At 41.4% G+C, this 18129-nt stretch overlaps 1 protein-coding gene across 1 annotated transcript; it reads left to right on the top strand.

Annotated features, from left to right (window-relative positions):
- Positions 1–240: 240 nt before the first annotated feature.
- Positions 241–16116, top strand: HHLA1 (HERV-H LTR-associating 1). Its single transcript, XM_027645739.1, has 15 exons — positions 241–316; positions 1416–1475; positions 2548–2628; positions 3084–3167; positions 3259–3342; positions 4661–4744; positions 5308–5364; positions 5475–5561; positions 6355–6447; positions 7533–7730; positions 8252–8344; positions 8582–8656; positions 14779–14935; positions 15594–15673; positions 15898–16116. The coding sequence occupies exons 1-15, from the start codon at positions 241–243 to the stop codon at positions 15939–15941; spliced, it is 1353 nt and encodes a 450-aa protein (XP_027501540.1). The 3' UTR covers positions 15942–16116.
- The last annotated feature ends 2013 nt before the right edge of the window (positions 16117–18129 follow it).

Below are 18129 nucleotides of genomic sequence, written 5' to 3' on the forward strand. Positions count from 1 at the left end.
AGAGTTACATGCTAAACTCATGACACCCACACGTATATAGAAAATACCGATTGTGGGATTTCTGTTTCTTTGCCATTTCCACCATCAACCTTTCTCTGCATCACAGAGATCTACTATTTCTCCCGTGGTCAAATCATTCTGGGACAAGGGCTGGACAAAATTGCACAACAACACAAACATCACCAAAAGAGCATTTCTCTCTCCTAGACCAACCAAACCTGGTGGAAGTCAGCATCCATAATGCAGTGGTTCTGCTGGCATGTGGCAGTGAAGATGAGCCTAGGATTTCTGTGTCTTTTTCTGGTTTTCAGCACAGGTAAGGATGATGGTTTGGTGTTTCCCATGGAATAATCCAGGTGTCTCTTTTCCAACTGGTCCCACAGATCCATTCCCACATCTGTGGCAGGCTTGGTTCTTTCACCCTGTGTAGGCAAGGCTGATGGGCTGGAGCTCCACGGCTGGTCCCATGCAGCAGGGCAGAACAGATTATGTCTGTTCTTGGATCCCATGCCAATAATCTGGGGTCAAAAGGCTTGTAAGAAAAGAGAGAGAAGGGTTAAAAAAGCTCCTAACACTTAGATTTTCAGTCCAAATTTAGGTCTTACTAAGTGAGAGTTGTTAATAGATCTGATTAATACTGAAGAGTTACAATTTACAAGCCCTGGACCATAGATTTCTCCTTTACACACACACATGTGTGTGTGTGTGTGTGTGTGTGTGTGTGTATAAAGGGAAGCCTGGATGGATTGAGAAGCTGAAGCTTCAGAGGGACATGGAAGTTCAGCATTTGCTAGCTAACATTTGAAGATCCTTCTACATTACTCTTTGGCAGCATTCATCTCTCCACTGGTGGGATAGGGAACTTAAACCCCAAACACCTGTTTTCAACCTGTTCTGTGATGTCTAAATCACTGCTCTGCACCTTGGTTGGTCACTGAGCGAATTCAAGAAAGCCAGTCCAATCTCCTGAGCCCAGCTCCAGCTCATTCCTCTTGCAACACAGTGGCTCTTGAGAACAGTTCTCAATTTCATGATGGCTCTGAATAACAGACATGCTCACAGGCTGGCAATATTGGTTTAGATATGGCCTTATTTTACTGTGTACCTTGCAGCAAATGTTGTGTGGAAGCCTAGTGAAGATCTCTACAAATGTTTACTACTATATTTTCCTTTTGATTCTTGAGGGTCAAGCTCAGACATTAAATCTGTTTTCTTTCCTTAGCTGGCAGCTGAAGGACCTGGCAAGTCCTTTAGTACATCCTTATTCTCAGGTACTTGATGAATGGATTCTTGCTGGCCTGCTCTGCAGTGTTGATGTCCATCAGCTTCTGAGCTCTAATAAGCAAGAGCAGAGAGCTCAACAGAGAGTTGTGTGGTGTCTCAACTGTTCCTCAGTCTTTTTCTTCACTTTTCAGCTTCGTGCATAAGAAGAGAAAATAAGAAGGAGAAGCAAGTGGCAGTGTTGGCTACTGCAGGTAACAAGTAGCACGTCAAGAGACACAGTGTCAGGGTGTTAATGGGAGTGGGAGATGTTGTGCTGGGCATGGAGGCGGCGGCAGCAGATGGGCCCTTCTCCTTCAGAGTTTGTGAGCCCAAACCCACCCCTGCTGTAAAGGCACCTCACCCAATCCAGGGTTTACCCGAGTCCTGGGCCAGGTTGACCACTGTCCTTCCAAAATCTAATCTGCTTTCTCTTTTTCCTTTCTCTCCTTCCCTGTTCTTCATTTACTTTTGTTTTTCCTTTCCTCTCTTCAGTGCTGTGGACAACCACTGATTTTAACCCTAGGGTGCAGCTTGGCTTCAAATTGGTTATAAACAACAGTGATGTCACTGGAAAATTGTATTTCTCCACAAATTTGATTTTGTTCTCATCTCAGCTTTCTGTGCTTCATTTTCCACCCTGTTCTGCTTTTCCTCTCTCTGTCATGCACACACAGACCCTCCTCCTCTCACACAGACACCAGCCTGCTCTGCTTTGGCGTGACTTTGTGTGAGGGAAGTAAGAGAACATCTTCAGAAATTTTGACTTGGTAAAAGCAAATAAGCGACATTGACAAAAAGAAAGGATGATAAAACAAAAAGTGTGATTTGGCTGCGGTAAAATTATTCTGTTGTAGCAGTAGAGCCACTGAGGCAGCTGAAAAAAAAATCTGTATTTTTATGTAGGGTTGGGGTAGGGGGAATATTTCCTGGGCAGTTGCTCTGCTGTTTCTAACCCGCAAAGGGAGATCTAGTGCCCTGTTGGCAACAAACACCCATCGCCCAGCAGGAGGGGGCACCAGCACGCCAGGGAATGCTCAAGGGAATGCTCAAGGGCAGAGCTGACAGACCTGAATTTTGGGCCACCATGCACTGCTGCTTTATCTTGCTATTTTTCAGACTCCTCTCTGCACTCCTGGAACTTTATTTTTTCATCAGTGGTTTTTTGGTGTGCTCTGGTACATAATCTGCTCATTTTGGTTCTCCCATTCCTGAAGATTTCTACCGTACATAAGCAGGAGATGAGCAGCCGTTTCCTCACACCTTTATGCACCCCTTTTTTTTCAGAGCTGCCGGCAAAGTCCCTGGACCTGGCTGCTATTAACCTCACGGAGTTGGTGAATGGGATGCTGAGCTCTGCGCTCAGAGGTAACGGGACACAGCTGGGGAGGTCACAGCCTGTCAGCCCAGCAGTGCCGGAGATAAAGCACTAACAGCATTAGCAGGAGAAGCTGTAAACATGTGCTGTCTGCCTCCAAAATTGCTTCTAGGAGCACATTAGCCTCACACACTTATAATGCAGGTGGCTGTCTGACCCAAAGAACTAAGAAATTAGTGTGGGTTTATAACATAATTACTTATGGGATGCCTTTAGAAAGTGCTTTATAATCCAGTGTAAGTTTCAACTAAAAAAAAAAAGAAAAAAAAGAAAGAAGTAATACAACTGATCCTTTTCTCAGTGGAAATGAGAAGAAACTGAGTGTCAGGCAGCTGTATCATATCAGCACCTCAGGAATCCTTTGGACACTAAATTAGCAGAGTCAAAACATGCTGTTCTCATAATTTGTTCCAACTGCTAATGGCATGGGCATGTGTTTCTACAGGTACCAAAAAACTGTTCTCTTTGTTGAGTGTCACGTCTTACAGCTCATTCGCCTTCCACAAAGTGTCAGTCACCATTTATAACAGTGAGTGTCTGGTGTTTTGTTCTGCTCAGGGGTGGTTTCTCTCTCATAGCATGTGCAACAAGATACTCATTTTTTCTCTCTCTCCCTACAGTCTCTAATGCAAAAAATGTTGACCCTGGCAAGTTCCCTATGCACTACTGCTACTGTCTGAACAATGTGACAAATGACTTGACAGGTGGGCACACAAGGGAGGTTGGCAATTGCATGTGTTTAAGCTGAATTACTTCCTTTGGAGCTGAAGGCTGTAGCCTGAATTCTGCAGACTGCATCCTTATGAGTAGCATCACCACACTGAGATCAACAGCCATAACTCATGATGAATGGCTGCTCTGAGTCAGTGAGCCAGGTCTCAGGTGGCTGCATCCAGCCAGCCAGTCTGGGATGGAGCCATCAGTCAAGCGGCTGGAGTGGTTTGCCTGGCGAAAAGACCTCCCTTTCCTCCTCGGAATACAAACTGCAGCACAGGAGAGACAACCACCAATGTATGATACATCACCTTGGCCACTTTGCTCTCCTGAGATAACCCACAGGAGATAAACAAGGGCTTCTCTGTGCCGATGGACTCCAGTAACTTCAAAGAGCCCAAGAGAAGTGAAAAGCAAGGACCAATTTTATACAGCAGTTTGATTGAGTGTGAAATGCTTTTGGGCAAACCCTTCACCTATAATCCTCATTCACACACCCTGATAATTTCAGGATGCATCTGAGCATTTGGATTCTATGACTGGTTAATGTAAGGTATCAAGAGTAGCTCAGCAGCTTGGGACCAGAACCCAAACCCTCTATGCTGCATGTGGTGACCCCATCTATGAGCCACAGTAGCTTTCATGGCTTTTTCTGGACCCACATATCTCACGAGCCTTACTGCATAATGACCCACTCTGCCTTGGACAATAACAGAGAAACTTCAATCTTTCTCCCTCAAATCCAGAATATCTTGGTGATTAGAGCATTCTCCAAAGTAGTAAAAGGGCTCAACACAAGGCTCATGTCCATCACTCCCTAAGTGAGAACACTGACCTGTTACTGCTAAAAGGTACCACTACAGCACCAGCAGCCATTTTTCAGGCTGACAACATCATCTGTATGTCTGAGGAGACAGTCTGATGCCTCTTGGGAGATCCTACACGGTAGATAGTCAGTTAGAGCAAGCAAAGCCTGCAGGCTCTAGATCTCCTTCTATATTTAAGCAAACCACGTCAAGTATTACTTTAAAATGTTCTCTTGAACAGATAAATTCCATTCAAATTTACTTTTAAGCACATTGTTGTTATTTTGGATATCACCTTTGAAATATATTTCTGCAGAATATTCTCCCAGCTTCTTGAGTCCAGTCCCATCCAGGAAAAACACTGGGAACTTTAAAACATTTTAAACTTTGTCATATATGAGCATATATCCAAAATATCATCATGTGTAAAAGTGAATTTTTGACTCGGCATACATGATGGACTATGTGCTTCAACAGTAAATTTTCTATATTTGTTTTCTAGATTTTACAGCTTTACTTGTTGATATCATTGGAAACTCCACCAGTTATCTCACAGAAATTTTTAAATCCACTTCTATTCTCTCAGGTTTGAATTTCTTTTTAACATTTTCATTATCTTATTTGTCTCATTTACTTCTGGCCTGGAAACAAGCATAGAAATGCAGATAAAAGCCTATTGCTCTTACTCAGTAACAATTGTTTTGCAAAGTATGGAACAAGATATGTATATAATGTGTGTGTATGTAATATAGAGACACATGTTTCTATGAGCAGCTATGTTTTGTTTGAATGTTTGGTCAATAATTACTAAAACCTGGTATTTTTGAGAATCATTATTAAATACTCATATTTGGGGCAATTATGATTCCCAAGAATAATTATGAGCTATATTATCTGAATAATTTTTTTCCATATAAAAATACTTGTAATTTAGAATTTTTATTAGATAGAAACATTTTCCCTGAAAATCTTAAACATGTGGATTTGATGCTGGTTTGAGGTTTTGTCAAAAATCAGATAAGAAGGAAAATATTTGACCAGCTGCCATAACCACATACCATATTTTGTTTGTTTTCTCAACTGTTTAAGATAATGTCATATAATGAAAAGTGGTAACAATGATCTCTTTTACATTTTTTTGCCTTTCAGTACGTCAGAGCAATGACTCAGATTGCATCTATATCTGTGTGATGACAGGGCAGACAGGTAAAAGTTAAAACCATTCCACCCAAAAATATTGCCCTGTTTATTCTCAGTGATGACATACTAGAAAAAAAAAAGCCTTTCTTGATATTTGTAAGCATTTCTATTTGCAGGGAAAAATCTGTCTGACTTTTGGGAAATATTAGAGAAGTCTCCTGTTATTAATTACACATTTTCCAGTAACACATCATCTGACCTGGGTAAGTACATCCTGGGGTATAAAAGGAAACAGTAACAACAGTGAAAACCACATCCATGTAGCACTTGCAATAGTACTCCATCTTCATAGTGTAAAAATACTTTAAACGTTATTTTATATTTTTATTATTGCTCCATAAGCAATAATATATTTACACATTATTATGTACTACACTATAATTAAAATAGAATTATATTTTATATTATTGTATGTTTAATATACTAATCATATCATAAGTAAATTTTACAAACTTTTAAATTATTTGTTATAAGGTCTTCTAGTGGAGGAATAAACGAAGCGTGCTGGGATGAGAGCTTTTACAGAATTCAGCACTGGGCTGGGGAGGGTCCCTAGTGCTCTAATCTTCCTTAGCTCTCAGCACAAATGACCTCCCATGTGAGTTAGTTACCTTCAGAAAGGACTGGAATATGGTCAGTGTGCTGCATGGTTCCTCCACTCAAAGATGCTTTGCCAGGCTGAGCTGCACTTCTGATGCTCACCTCTCACTGCTGCCCATGACTCTCATTTTCAAGGTTTGATTAAAGTGGGCAGATAGACAGTGAAATCAGTGGCAAGTTATGTGTGCTGAAAGCTGTAGGATCCTTCTCTCCTGCTAAAAATAAAAAAATCAGGTACTTTGGAAAACAAGACAAAAAAAGAAAAAAACAAACAAACCTTTAATTAAAAAAGATAACAGCTATTTCTATGATACCAGAACCTGATTTCTTTTTTTTTTATCACAAAATATGTGACGGATGGTGAGTGCTCTAACCCTGCCTTCTCATACCTCAAAGACTTAGAATCGATTTTCTCAAGTTTCGTGAAGTTACAGGAAGAGCCAAACAAGACCCTGGATCCATCAGCAGAACATGTGTGGGCACTCAAAAGTGAGCACATATTGTCAGAACTGAATTTGTGCCATCCTTGACTAATGTCTTGACAAGTGATCATGTATGTTTGCTGCACAGCACTGTGATGTTACCTACAATTACAGAGTAACATAAATGTTTGTTGGAAATAATAGGAGGTGAGGTCAGTAATGCATTGACTAGCTGGAGGATAGAAAAACTATTGTAAAAAGTAATTTTATTAGAAAAATATGTCTTGTAAAGCGACAGAGAAGTAAAAAAAAAAAGCGGTTGCTGGCTTCAAACCAAAAACCAAGACTGTTTAAATTGTTTCCTCTTCTTTTTTATTGCAATTTTTTTCTGTATTCATCTCTATCTTCCTCTTTATATGACAGTCAGTTGTTTTTACCTGAGCATTGCATAACTTCAGTAGATTTAACTTTGCCACAGGACTTCAAGATAGCAAAGTGCTGGTGTGCCACATTTTGGAAGCCAAAAAACAAGGCTTTGCACTTGCTCGTACATAGTAGAAATCAATAGAAATTCAGACCTTGACTTCATACCTCCTTGTCACTGCAGCTGCATCTCTCTGGTGCAAAATTTCCACATTTTCCATAGTCAGTCTGATGTCTTTTTATAAACTTTTTTAATTTCCTTAACCACATGCCAACCTTTATCATCTCTTCTAGCCATGAGTGTCATTTCAGTTCTCAAACGGCAATATTTGCCTCCAGTACCTGCCTGCTAACCTTCACACAGAGATCTTTTATCTCTTTCCTCTGTAGTGAAGCAGCTTAGGAAATAAAAAAATAAATTATGTGAAGAAAAGAAACAAAACACTTTGCAGTAGCATTTTGGTTTCCTTTTTTGTTTGTGAAAATTTGCACATTAAAATGCTCTCAGTTAAAATTTCAAACATTATTGGCACTCCCTGTGTTTTCATACTTAAAATGAAATGGAAACATGGTCACTCACCTGGCAGAGAAGCACTCAAGGAGTAGATGGGATTTTCTGGGTGTATTTTAGATATCTTTGTTCCTCAGTGTGTTGCACTCTCTGCTGCCTTGGGGCACCAGTGTCCCCAGTGTGCTGGTGCCCTCCCTCTGTCTCTCTTTCTTCTCCAGCCACCAGGATCCCTCTTGCCCAGAAAGGGGAGGAAGTCCCCAGCACAAGATTCCCACCATGGCCAAAGACAGCTGGAGTAAAAGGATCGTGGTTTCCATCACCCCATGTGGAAGCTTCCAGATCACAAGACACAGCTGGATCCCCTCCTACTCCTGGGAGGAGCTCAGTCACATCCCCAGCCCCACAGTCCAGCCCCAGTGAGTAGAGGGAGGAGGACTGGAACCTGCTTCACCCCACTGGCTGTGGGGTTTGGCCAAATGTCTCTGAGGTGCAGGTTAGGAGGCCCCTCAGGGAGACCCACTGTGGGTCACTAGTGAGTTGATTACTTTATTGCAGAAGTGCTAAAATCAGCTATAGGCAACCAATGTGTAGTTTCTTATCCTTTAGAGAAAAACTCAGTCTTGCTCCTCATAGATGCTTCTGCCACTTGGGTCTTCCCTCACATTTTGCTCCAAATTTGGTGAGCAAACCTGTGGAAAAGCAATATAGAGCTGCTTCTCTTGGTCTCCTCTAAACACACCTTCTTTAAATCCTGCCCTTCCATAGCCCACAGGCTTTTCAAGCTCTAGTCAACTTTAGCTTTTGTCCTTCCTACTTCATCTTGACATTTTTATATACCACTGGCAGTACTGGGTGAGGACCTCTGGCTGTTGAGCTGTCTCATACACAGCAATTCTTCTCAGTAGACAGATAAATAACAAATATGAATGACAGGCAGCGTGTCTCTCTGTTCCCATAGCTGACATGCCCATGTTTTGGATGCAGACAGCGTCTCTACAAGAAACCAGCAAACAGATGCAAACAGAGCCAGGTAAGACTGGGCTGGGATAGCAACAAAGTGTGTCAGTTGGCACATTTATTAAATAGAAAGTAATATATAGGAATAAGTGAGTGATAATATATTTATTCATCAATGTCTATGTAAGTGTTTATTAGTGAACTATGACTTCAATGTTTGGTTTTTTTTTTCTTTTCTGTTACTCCTTCAGTCAACCTTCCTTTTTGTTTTAAGGTGTCAAAGGAAGTTATATTTGTTTCCTTCCCTCAGATTTGCCTTCCTCAGTACTGTCTATGCCACCTTCCTATAGACCTGGTGTGACACTGAAACTTTACTCAGCTACCAGTAAGTAGATGCACCTCATGGAGCAAAAATAGTAGTATATTTGAAAGTAATGCAAGATGCAAATTTTCCCATGCAGCCACAACATACATGTTTAATTTGCTTATGGTAGTTTATGTATATAAACCACCCAAGATGTCCAAGGGACTGTTTCCATAATTGTTTCATACACAATTGCACATTCAAAACATAGATTGTACTGTGCTGATAGATATAAGACAGGTACTCTGTGTGCCAATTTTAGCATCAATTAGTTATTGGAGAATCTTGAAATTCATTCTGAAAGAAAATATCATGCTTTAAATCTCATTGCTACAAGTAAAAAGATGAAGCCAACTCATGCCACATGAAATCTCCAGAATTAATCTGAATTTCCAATACTGCAAACTGCTTCCTCAGATAAAGAAAGATCATCATCAACTAGGTTTTTGTGACAGCTCAGTTCTTTTTAAGCACCTAAACAAAAGGTTAGAAATTAAGAGCTAGAGTAAGATGATGAGTCTCTCCATTTACAAGTCTTATACCTATATGGACAATAAAACTATATTTACAGAGAAGTATTTTGTAAGAAACTACATACTTTGAAAAACTGGACCTGATTCAATGCCAGGAAGACAGTCTCAACTCTGGGAGAGTCCAGCAGCTACTCTTGATGCTAAGCATGTGTGTGTGTCTGGCTGGTGTGAAAGCTCCTGTAGTACAAGATGCTGGGGCAGTGCCTGTGCTCAGCTTGAGACTAGAAAAGAAGTAATGGTCCTCAGTTTTCCAAAAAAAGTGGGTGGCTCAGTTCCAAATTTTCCCTTCATTAGGACTATGTCCTTCCAGTTTGGCTGCTTAGAGTTGTGATGGAGCTCTGAGCCCATGGGATGCTCAGGGAAGAGGAAGGGGCTGTTCTTGGTCCCTCCTCACTGAAGTTAACTCTCCTGCTACCTCAAATAAGTGAGAATATGAGCCTGGCCGGGTGGTGAGGGCTGATGGAGGCAATTTTGGAAGTCTGTCTCTCACTTGCTTCTGTTTCTGTGTGGTGACTGTCTCAGAAAAGCATGGATGCTGTGTAGAGCAAAGAATATATCGGACTAAATTGCAGGGGTCTTCAATGTCCTTTGAATTTGCTATTACAGATAAAACCAGAGGAGTCTAAAGAACTAAAATACCAGGCAAAACATATTTTTCAAAGGTCTATTTGAACATCTAGGAAATAAAACCAGGAAAAATTGGTAATATGAATGAGCAAATAAAGACTTACATAAAGACTCCGGAGGATGGTAGGTGAGAAGAGCAGAAAGAAATGCTGATTATATGGTTTGTGATGGATTAACAGGAAATGTGGAAAAAGTAAACTGCACTATTCTTATATCGTCAAACGAAATTGTGGGTCTTTGGTATGGTTTCCTGATAAACCTGAATAAGAGAAGATTGCTGCCTGTCAAAAGAAGAGAGGTGAGGTGAAAACTGAGCATCACCAGGCAGGTTTGTGCATGAAGGGAAACCGCAGCCTTGTGGTCCTTCTCTGCTAGTGGAGCTGACCCTGAGCACCAGGGGTGTCACCAGCTCCCTGGCTCCATATAGGCAACCTTTGGATCTTCATTTTGGGATTATTTGGAGGCTTGAAATGCAAGCTCTGATCTGGATTCTCTGCTAATCTCACAATTTCTAGTCATATTTGGATTATTGACTTCTCCTGGCTCGTTGATGAATTCCAGTGTAGCTTTACTTATCTGTAAAGGTGTTTTTTGGGGGGTAAACATATGTGACTCAGAGAGTGTCATGGTTTGAGATACCCCAAAATCCAGTTCCCTAGCTCCATCCCCCCCCCCCGTCGCATTTCAACCTAATATGAGATGGGTTTGCCAGACAAAACATGCCAGACTCAGAATGGGGGAAAGGGAATATATTACAATGACTGTACAAATAAATATCATAATACATTATACACAAAATCACAACTATCTCCACCATGACATAAGTATTTACAATGGATCAGATCTCTTCTCCCCTCCAAATAAAAGTCCAGGAGGGAAGAAGAACAGATCCTTTCCAGTCTCTAAGCAGGAGTATCTTCTAAGGCAGCAGGTTCTCCTCATGTCATGCATGCAGCAGCTGTGGCTGGCTTTCTGACAGCACTCGTGAGGGAGGTATCCAAGCTCCCTCAGCCCCTTTTGACGCAGGCAAAGGAGTCTTCCTCCATGGACTACGTCACCCCAGACAAGGTCGTTCCACCACGGTCATATCACGAGCACAGGGGGCTTTGTGACAGTCTGGTATCTCCAGGAGATTCAAGCTCCTTGCAGGGCCTCTGTGCCCTGCCTGAGGCTGTGAGCTTCTCCGTAGCTTGCAGAAAAGGAGGGCCCCTAAGGCCAACCTCCCGCACCGTCCTGGCTGAGCTCTCAGGACGACTGAGCCTCTCAGCTCCTCTCCCTCTCCGGTACTGCATGTCCAAAACTCTTCTCCTTAACAGAAGTCCATCTCCCTCTTTTTCTCAGAGGGGTCTCAAAAGAGTTTGGGGGGTCTGGTACAGTTCTTACCCCAAAAACTCTCTCTCTGCTGCCGGCTCTCTATCACGGCTCGAGCAACTCTGAGTCTTCCTTGGTTGCATGCTGTTTACTGTCCCTTCAGTTATCTCTTGGCTCTTAGCCATAACCTCTGGATGCTGCCGCTTCTTCTTCTCTGTTTCTGCTCACTCACAGTGGAAAAAAAAACATCCCCCAGCTTAACTACAGACACTTAGTCCAGTTTAACACTGTTCCAAGTCTCTGTAGCCCCCAACTGGGGCTGGGGGGGGGGGGCAGAGGCCCCCCAGAGGGCTCCTGCCCTCTCCTCGTGGCTCCTACAACATGGCCACTTCTCCTACTACCAAAACTACAACTCATCTCTTCCGTTTGGTTGTGGAATGTTTACATTTTGCAGGAGCGCCCATTGGACAAGACTTCAAAACCTCCAGGGGTTTCCACCCCTTGGGGTTTTACCATTTTTTAGCCTCTGGGGGAAAACAAGATTTAAACCACTACAGAGAGAAAGATTCTTTCACAAATCTTCAGTTTTTCTGTCACTGGGAATAATTGCACAGTGAGCAATAGTATCTTACAATTTTGGTGTCATTTGCTTCTTCATTGGTTTTGCTGGTTTTGCCTATTGCAACAACCCAAGACCAGGATCCTGTGCTGTTAATTGTTTTAGCTTTTGCTGATATAGATCAGGTTTTTCATAGTCCTATGCTGGTTATCTGAACTATCAACATATGTTGGGTTGCTTGCCTTCCCCCCCCTGCCCCCCCCATACTATTAAAAAAGAAAGTATTTAAGGGCATATTGCTCAGTGGGTCATCTGTTTTCAGAATAAAGTAGCATTTTCAAGTTAAGAAGATGACAATAAACCCCAAAGTTTGACAACATCCTCTAGTGATCATACAAATACAACTGCTGCAGACAGGCAGTGTCACAGGGGGAGGAAACTATTGCCCAGGAGGCCTGAGAACACTGCAGTAAAAATACTATAAACTGAGACTCATTTCCAAGGAAAAGACTCATTGGTGCTGAGCCAAGGAGCAGTTCTTAATGTAAAAGACCCTTCAAACCATGGAGATAGGAAGCCAAATAACTTCAGATTTCATGGTCATCTTTTTAACTCTGATAATGCTTCTGAATTCTGAAAACTGATGATCTTTCTCTCATTTAAAGATCTCCAAATATCAGAGTATCCTCTTACCTCACATGACATACACTGGTTGCATGAAGGAAATGAGTCAGTACCATAACATGTGAATATAGTTTGATTTCTTGACACTCTTGATAGTGTGAAGAGAAGAATTTAGGATGAACTAGATCTTAAACTTACTGGGAGCAGAATATGTTACAACAATTCTCATCCATCAAAGATTCTGCAAAAGACCAAAGTTGTCTGTGTGTCTTGTTTGCTTTGAGTGAATTTGAGTTGAGGATTAACCAGCAGTCAGCCATTTGGAAGTTGCTGGAGTGTGTGACTGGACTTGTGGTGTGCACAGCCCAGAGTTTGTTCATGTGCCCCTGCTGTCAGAAGGGTAAATCTACAGACTCTGGAGAACCTAGGACTGGGAACAGCCCATTTTGAAAAGGTTGGGAAACATGGATTTCAGTGAGATCAGTGCATGGAGAGTCACCAATTGCCTCTCTATCAGAACCATGATGGCAGAGGCTGCCTGCCTGCATCTAGCAATCATGAATTTGGGGAAATAAATCGAACAGTAGGATCACAAAGAAAGGAAGGACATCAGCATCGTTCTGGGTGCTGAGACATTATTACAGTAATTCATTTCTTGCATCACGAAAGTTGGTGCCAACTTGTAAAATATGCAAATGTGCATATTAGAGCATGCAGGGAGGGATATTTTAGGTCTGAATCATTTGCAGTAACCATAACGTTGCTTTTCACTGGCAGCAAAATTTAATCTCAGTGTCAGAGGGGTGTGATATTGAGTTAATAAAGGAACTGTCTGTTTACTTCAAGAGTTGGTCACTTCTCTGCCTGTGACAGTATGTGGCAATTTCAAATATGCAGGAGCAAAGCTCTGCACAGCGGGCTCTCGTCCCTGCCTTTTCTGGTCTCTTTTGACTGAATCAATTTCTTAGGAAAGAGCATTCTTAGAAAAGAAAGTTCTGAAATAATTCCTACTTTTAATTATTTTTTTTTTTATTTCAATCCAAATCTGTATGAGTTTATGAATGGAATACAAAAAATACATTTCACAATAGATATGTATTACAGAAGAAATATAAAACATGACTATGGATCACTGAAAATTTTAATTTTAATTATATGATGTGAGTATACTATGCATTCTAAAAGAAATTAAATACTACATGAATTGAAAAAGAATTTCAGCATTAAATAAATAGAGTATTATGCAAATGCGGTGTTAATTTAAAATTAGGATGTTGTCAAAAATGAAAACTAGAGCAATTTCCTTAGCTTTTAGCTTTTTTATTTGACTTCTCTTTTCCACACAGATGACTCAAAATTGAAATTACCATTGTTCAATGTACAGTTAGACAAAGCTGAATTTCTGCTGGAAAAAAAATAGTTTGAGTAAAGCATTTAGCACCCGTTTGGCAGGATGGGAGTCCCCACATCGGCAGAGGCTGAGATTCGCAGGACAGTAACCTTTAGGAAATTTGGATCATTCACATCAACTGTAACATTACTTTTCAGGGGCAACTTACATTGAAACCTCATTGCCTCATGCTTTGATATTTGGTTATTAACATGAAGTATATTTACTGTAGCAAGAAATCATTAATTTTTTATTGATATGAATGAAAAAATGTCAAAGTGTGTCAAATACTATTAAGTGGACAAAGCCTAATTGCATTTTTACAAAGTAGCTGAGATTAAGAGAAATGGGGCTCCCTGGCTAATTACACCTGATATTTGTGTAGTGCCTTTGACAAACAACTGGTTTTCAGAGGGGCCTGTGAGTTTGGGAGCTGTCAGTGTCTGCCCCTTACTCCTCCATGACTCCTCCTACTTTGAGCAAGCGCTACCAGAAGAGAAATAGTTTAGTAGCAATCTCTTTCAGGTTGGCAGAGCCTTTATTTTCCTCCTGCCCAAGAATGCCATTTTATATTAAACTTCTTGTCAGCACTAGATGACTCAAGCTTATTTCAACAGAACTTCATTAGTCCAAATTTAACCCCCATAACCTCTGCTATCACATAACATAAGATGGCCCAAAGCTATAAAGTGTGGGAGACATGTGAACCTGGAAATGCAATTACAGTGTCTAAGGGGATTATACTCAGCAGGTAAGTCAGTTTATCCACACATGGCCAAAGCCTACTGCTAGTTACACAAATGGAAGAAATAGTTGACAATCACACAGCGGCCACTTTTGCACTGCTTGTTCAGCTCTTCCACCCCAATGGGTGCATGTGAAGGGGACACCCATATCATGCAAAATGTGCCTTCTCACAGCCTGGGCCCTGGTTATCTTTTCAGAGCCTCAGGGTGGTGTTTTCAGGGGTTTCCCTTGCTTTTCAGAGTGCTGGAGTAGGGAAGGCATTGTTCTGGAGCTCATAGCCCATATAAAGTGTTGCAAGACGTTTATTGGGATCAGTATTTGGACTAGTTCAGAGCTGTGTTTTTTCCCCCAGGGTGCCCACAGGCAATCCTCAGAGAGCCTCGTGTGACCTCCCCTCCTGTCACTCTTATAGTGCAGAAGATCAACCCCTGTGTGATGGAGCTCTGTAGATTCTTTCAGCTGTGCCTCTGTGTTGGTCAGAGAAGATATTCCAGAAAGGAAGCCATGAGGTAAAACCTGGCACTAGTTTCTCTTTCCCTCTCTGCTTTAAATACTCCATCAGGTTTTTTTCCAAATGACAATTTTCAATCACTAATGCTTATTTTTGAGAGTCTGTGGCTACTGGCTGAGACCCGAATGGGTACCAGGGCAATGATCAGTAGCTGATCTGGCTTCCTGTATTCAGACTAAGTGAATAAAGCCCAGCTTCATTTTTCCAAATATCTGATGACTGGACTCTAGCTTTTTATTTCCATATTCAATAGTACCAGCATGGTATACTGTGCTTATAGAATCATATAATGGTTTAGGTTGGAAAGGACCTTAAAGACCATCCAGTTTCAATCCCCCTGACATGGACAGGGAACATGTTCCAATAGACCAGGTTACTCAAAGCCTCGTCTAGCCTGGCCTTGAACACTTACAGGGATGGGACATCCACAACTTCTCTGAAAAACCTGTGCCAGTGCCTCACCACCCTTCTGGTAAAGAATTTCTTCCCAATGTCTAATCTAAACCTGCTCTCATTTAGTTTAATGTCAATCTAAACCTGCTCTCATTCAGTTTAAGGTCATTCCCTCTTGTCCTGTCAGTACATGACCTTGTGAAAAGTCCCTCTCCTTAATGAAAGATAAGCTACTACTCTCCTAACTTTAACTACATCTTCAGGTACTGTGTTGAATACTATTCTTGGTTTGTGAAAAATGCAAGTTTTGTCTGTGAAAGAGTCAAAAGAGTTACCTCCCACAGTAAGTACATTTTCTCTTTGTATCTCTATATCTCTACACACCTTATTGTGTAAATATAACAAAAAATTTTACATATTCAAAGACTATTTGCTGTCTTTCATCAGATAGCTATTTTATCTGATAATGATTTTTAAGGGATTAAAAAAAAAGGATTATTTGACCTTCATGTATGTTTTTAGCATTTCCTCATAAACCCTAATTAACATTTTCTTGTGTCCTTCCAGCCTTAAAGCAAAAATGCCTCAAAAACATCTGTGCATCAGTTTAGAGCATTGAGAAATGATACTGCAAGTTGGAAGACTGTGGCAATTTTAGTTGTCTTTTTGATTTCTCAGTGTAAACACCAGAATGCAACGTTTTTTGCAAATATTTGTAATAAGAAAAGCTATTAACTAGATGTTAACCTAGAAACTTCTCTTCCTCCAAGACATTGTAAAAATAATGTGTACAAACAGATATATTTTATACAAGTGATGTAACTACAATAAAAGAATTGAAAGGCTTTTAAAAATCTTATTTTATAAAGGATATTTATATGGTTGGCCAGTAAATGAAAATAGATTATACTAGTTTTGTTTACAATTAAGACATAGTAATCAACATGAACAAATACAAAATAATTTTAAAGCAACCTGAAATACTGAAGACAAGGAGGACTTTCCCTAGTGTTAAACACCGGCAGATTATCTTCTAAATAAAGAGTTTCCCAGTACTCAGCAACACATGGATTGCAGAGGTCAACCCAGGAAGTGTTCAGGCCTCTTTTACTTTCACTCTGAGACATATTTGTGTGAGCTTACCAGGATTCATAGAAACAGGGAATCATAGAGTTGTTTGGGTTGGAAGAAACCTTAAAGATCGTTTACTTTCAATCCCCCTTCCATGGGGATGTCACCCATGAGATCAGGTTGCTCATTCAACCTGGTCTTGAGCACTTCATGTCCTTCTTTATATGCAAATCTGGTGAACTAAAAGCCAGTTCTAAAAAATGAAACAATTACCAAATCAATTGCATGAGCCCATAGTTTGCTACCCTGCAGCAATATCATTCTGCTATCTCCCCAAAGTGTATCATCAAACCATTAATATTCTTTTACATAAGTTTATTTGCACCATATCTGGTGCACATTGATGTTTCACTGAAGAAATATGTATTCAAAGTAAGATAAAGCTGAGGAGAAAGATGGCACCATAAGGAATACTGACCACAGGGAGAGATGGGATGGCAGCAACCCTCTTTCCAAATACATTTCACTGTTGTGCCCATGACAGAAGCATTTCTTTCATGTCAAAGAGCAGGACAGATTGGAGTAGTACCAATTACAGTTCATATTGAAAGTTAGGCTACTGGAATAAGTAGGAATGTTGATACATTGGGAATGTTAGCATGGCTGTGGTACTGTGATGCTGTAGGAGATTTCGCTCTGCAGCAGCTCTCTCAGTGTGTGCCCACTGCCTCTTGTCATGGGAGTCTCTTATCAGAGACTGGCTCTGTCCTCTTTGCACCCTCCCCTTGGGTGATCATGGGCATTGATGAGGTCCCACTGTGACTTCTCTAATGAAGAGTCGCAGCTCTCTTGTCCCCTCCTCACAAGAGATGTTCTAGCCCATCACCTTTGTGGCCCTTCTTTGAACTGTCTCAAGTTTGTCTGTGTCTGTCTTACACTGAGGAGCCCAGAACTGGACCTCACCAGTGCTGAGTAGAGGGGACCCACTCCTTTGATCTGTGGGCAGTACTTTGCCAAATGCAGCCGAGGACATCCTCAGCCTTCTCTGCTGCAAGGGCATGCTGCTTGCTCAAGTTCAACCTAGTGTCCAGCAGGACCCCAAGTCCTTTTCTACCAAGCTGCTTTCCATCTGAGTGGCCCCCAGCATATATTTGTGTATGAGGCTGTACCTCCCCAGGTGCAGGACTTTGCACTTGTTGAACTTCCTGAAGTTCCTGTTGGCCCATTTCTTCAGGGTGTTGAGATCCCTCTGGATGGCAGCATGACCCTTTGAAATATCAGTCACTCCTCTCAGTTCAGTGTCATTTGCCAACCTACTGAGAGTACACTCTGCCCCATCATCCAGATCATTGATGAAGATGCTAAGCAAGACTGGACCCAGCACTGACCACTGGCACACACCACTAGTCACTGACCTCCAAATAGACTTTGTGCCACTGACTGCCACCCTCTGGGCCCCATCATTCAGTTTTCAACCCACCTCACCAGGCACGTCCAGCACAGATGTCAACAGCTTCTCTATGAGGATCTTATGGGCCACCATGTCAAAGGCCTTTCTGAAAACCATGTAGTTCACAGGGTCTGAAGGAATCAAGCCTGTTCTTCATGTGAGTATTTTCACAATTTCAAATTTGTCAGACTTCTCCATGCCAAAATTCAGTGGACAGTTTGCCTTTGTTGGTGGGCTCTTTGCAGGGTAGCTGTGTCTGGCCCTGGCAGAAAGCACAC

The sequence above is a fragment of the Corapipo altera genome, unplaced genomic scaffold (assembly GCF_003945725.1).
Source record: "Corapipo altera isolate COAL_440 unplaced genomic scaffold, ASM394572v1 51, whole genome shotgun sequence".
In the NCBI taxonomy this organism is placed as follows: Eukaryota; Metazoa; Chordata; class Aves; order Passeriformes; family Pipridae; genus Corapipo; species Corapipo altera.

What these genes read in the sequence shown, in the direction of transcription:
- HHLA1 (XM_027645739.1), top strand. Translation starts at nt 241, where the DNA reads ATGCAGTGGTTCTGCTGGCATGTGGCAGTGAAGATGAGCCTAGGATTT. An exon ending in GCTGAGCTCTGCGCTCAGAG is followed by an intron (nt 2,629 to 3,083) that starts GTAACGGGACAC and finishes GTGTTTCTACAG; the next exon opens with GTACCAAAAAACTGTTCTCT. An exon ending in TGTGATGACAGGGCAGACAG is followed by an intron (nt 5,365 to 5,474) that starts GTAAAAGTTAAA and finishes TTCTATTTGCAG; the next exon opens with GGAAAAATCTGTCTGACTTT.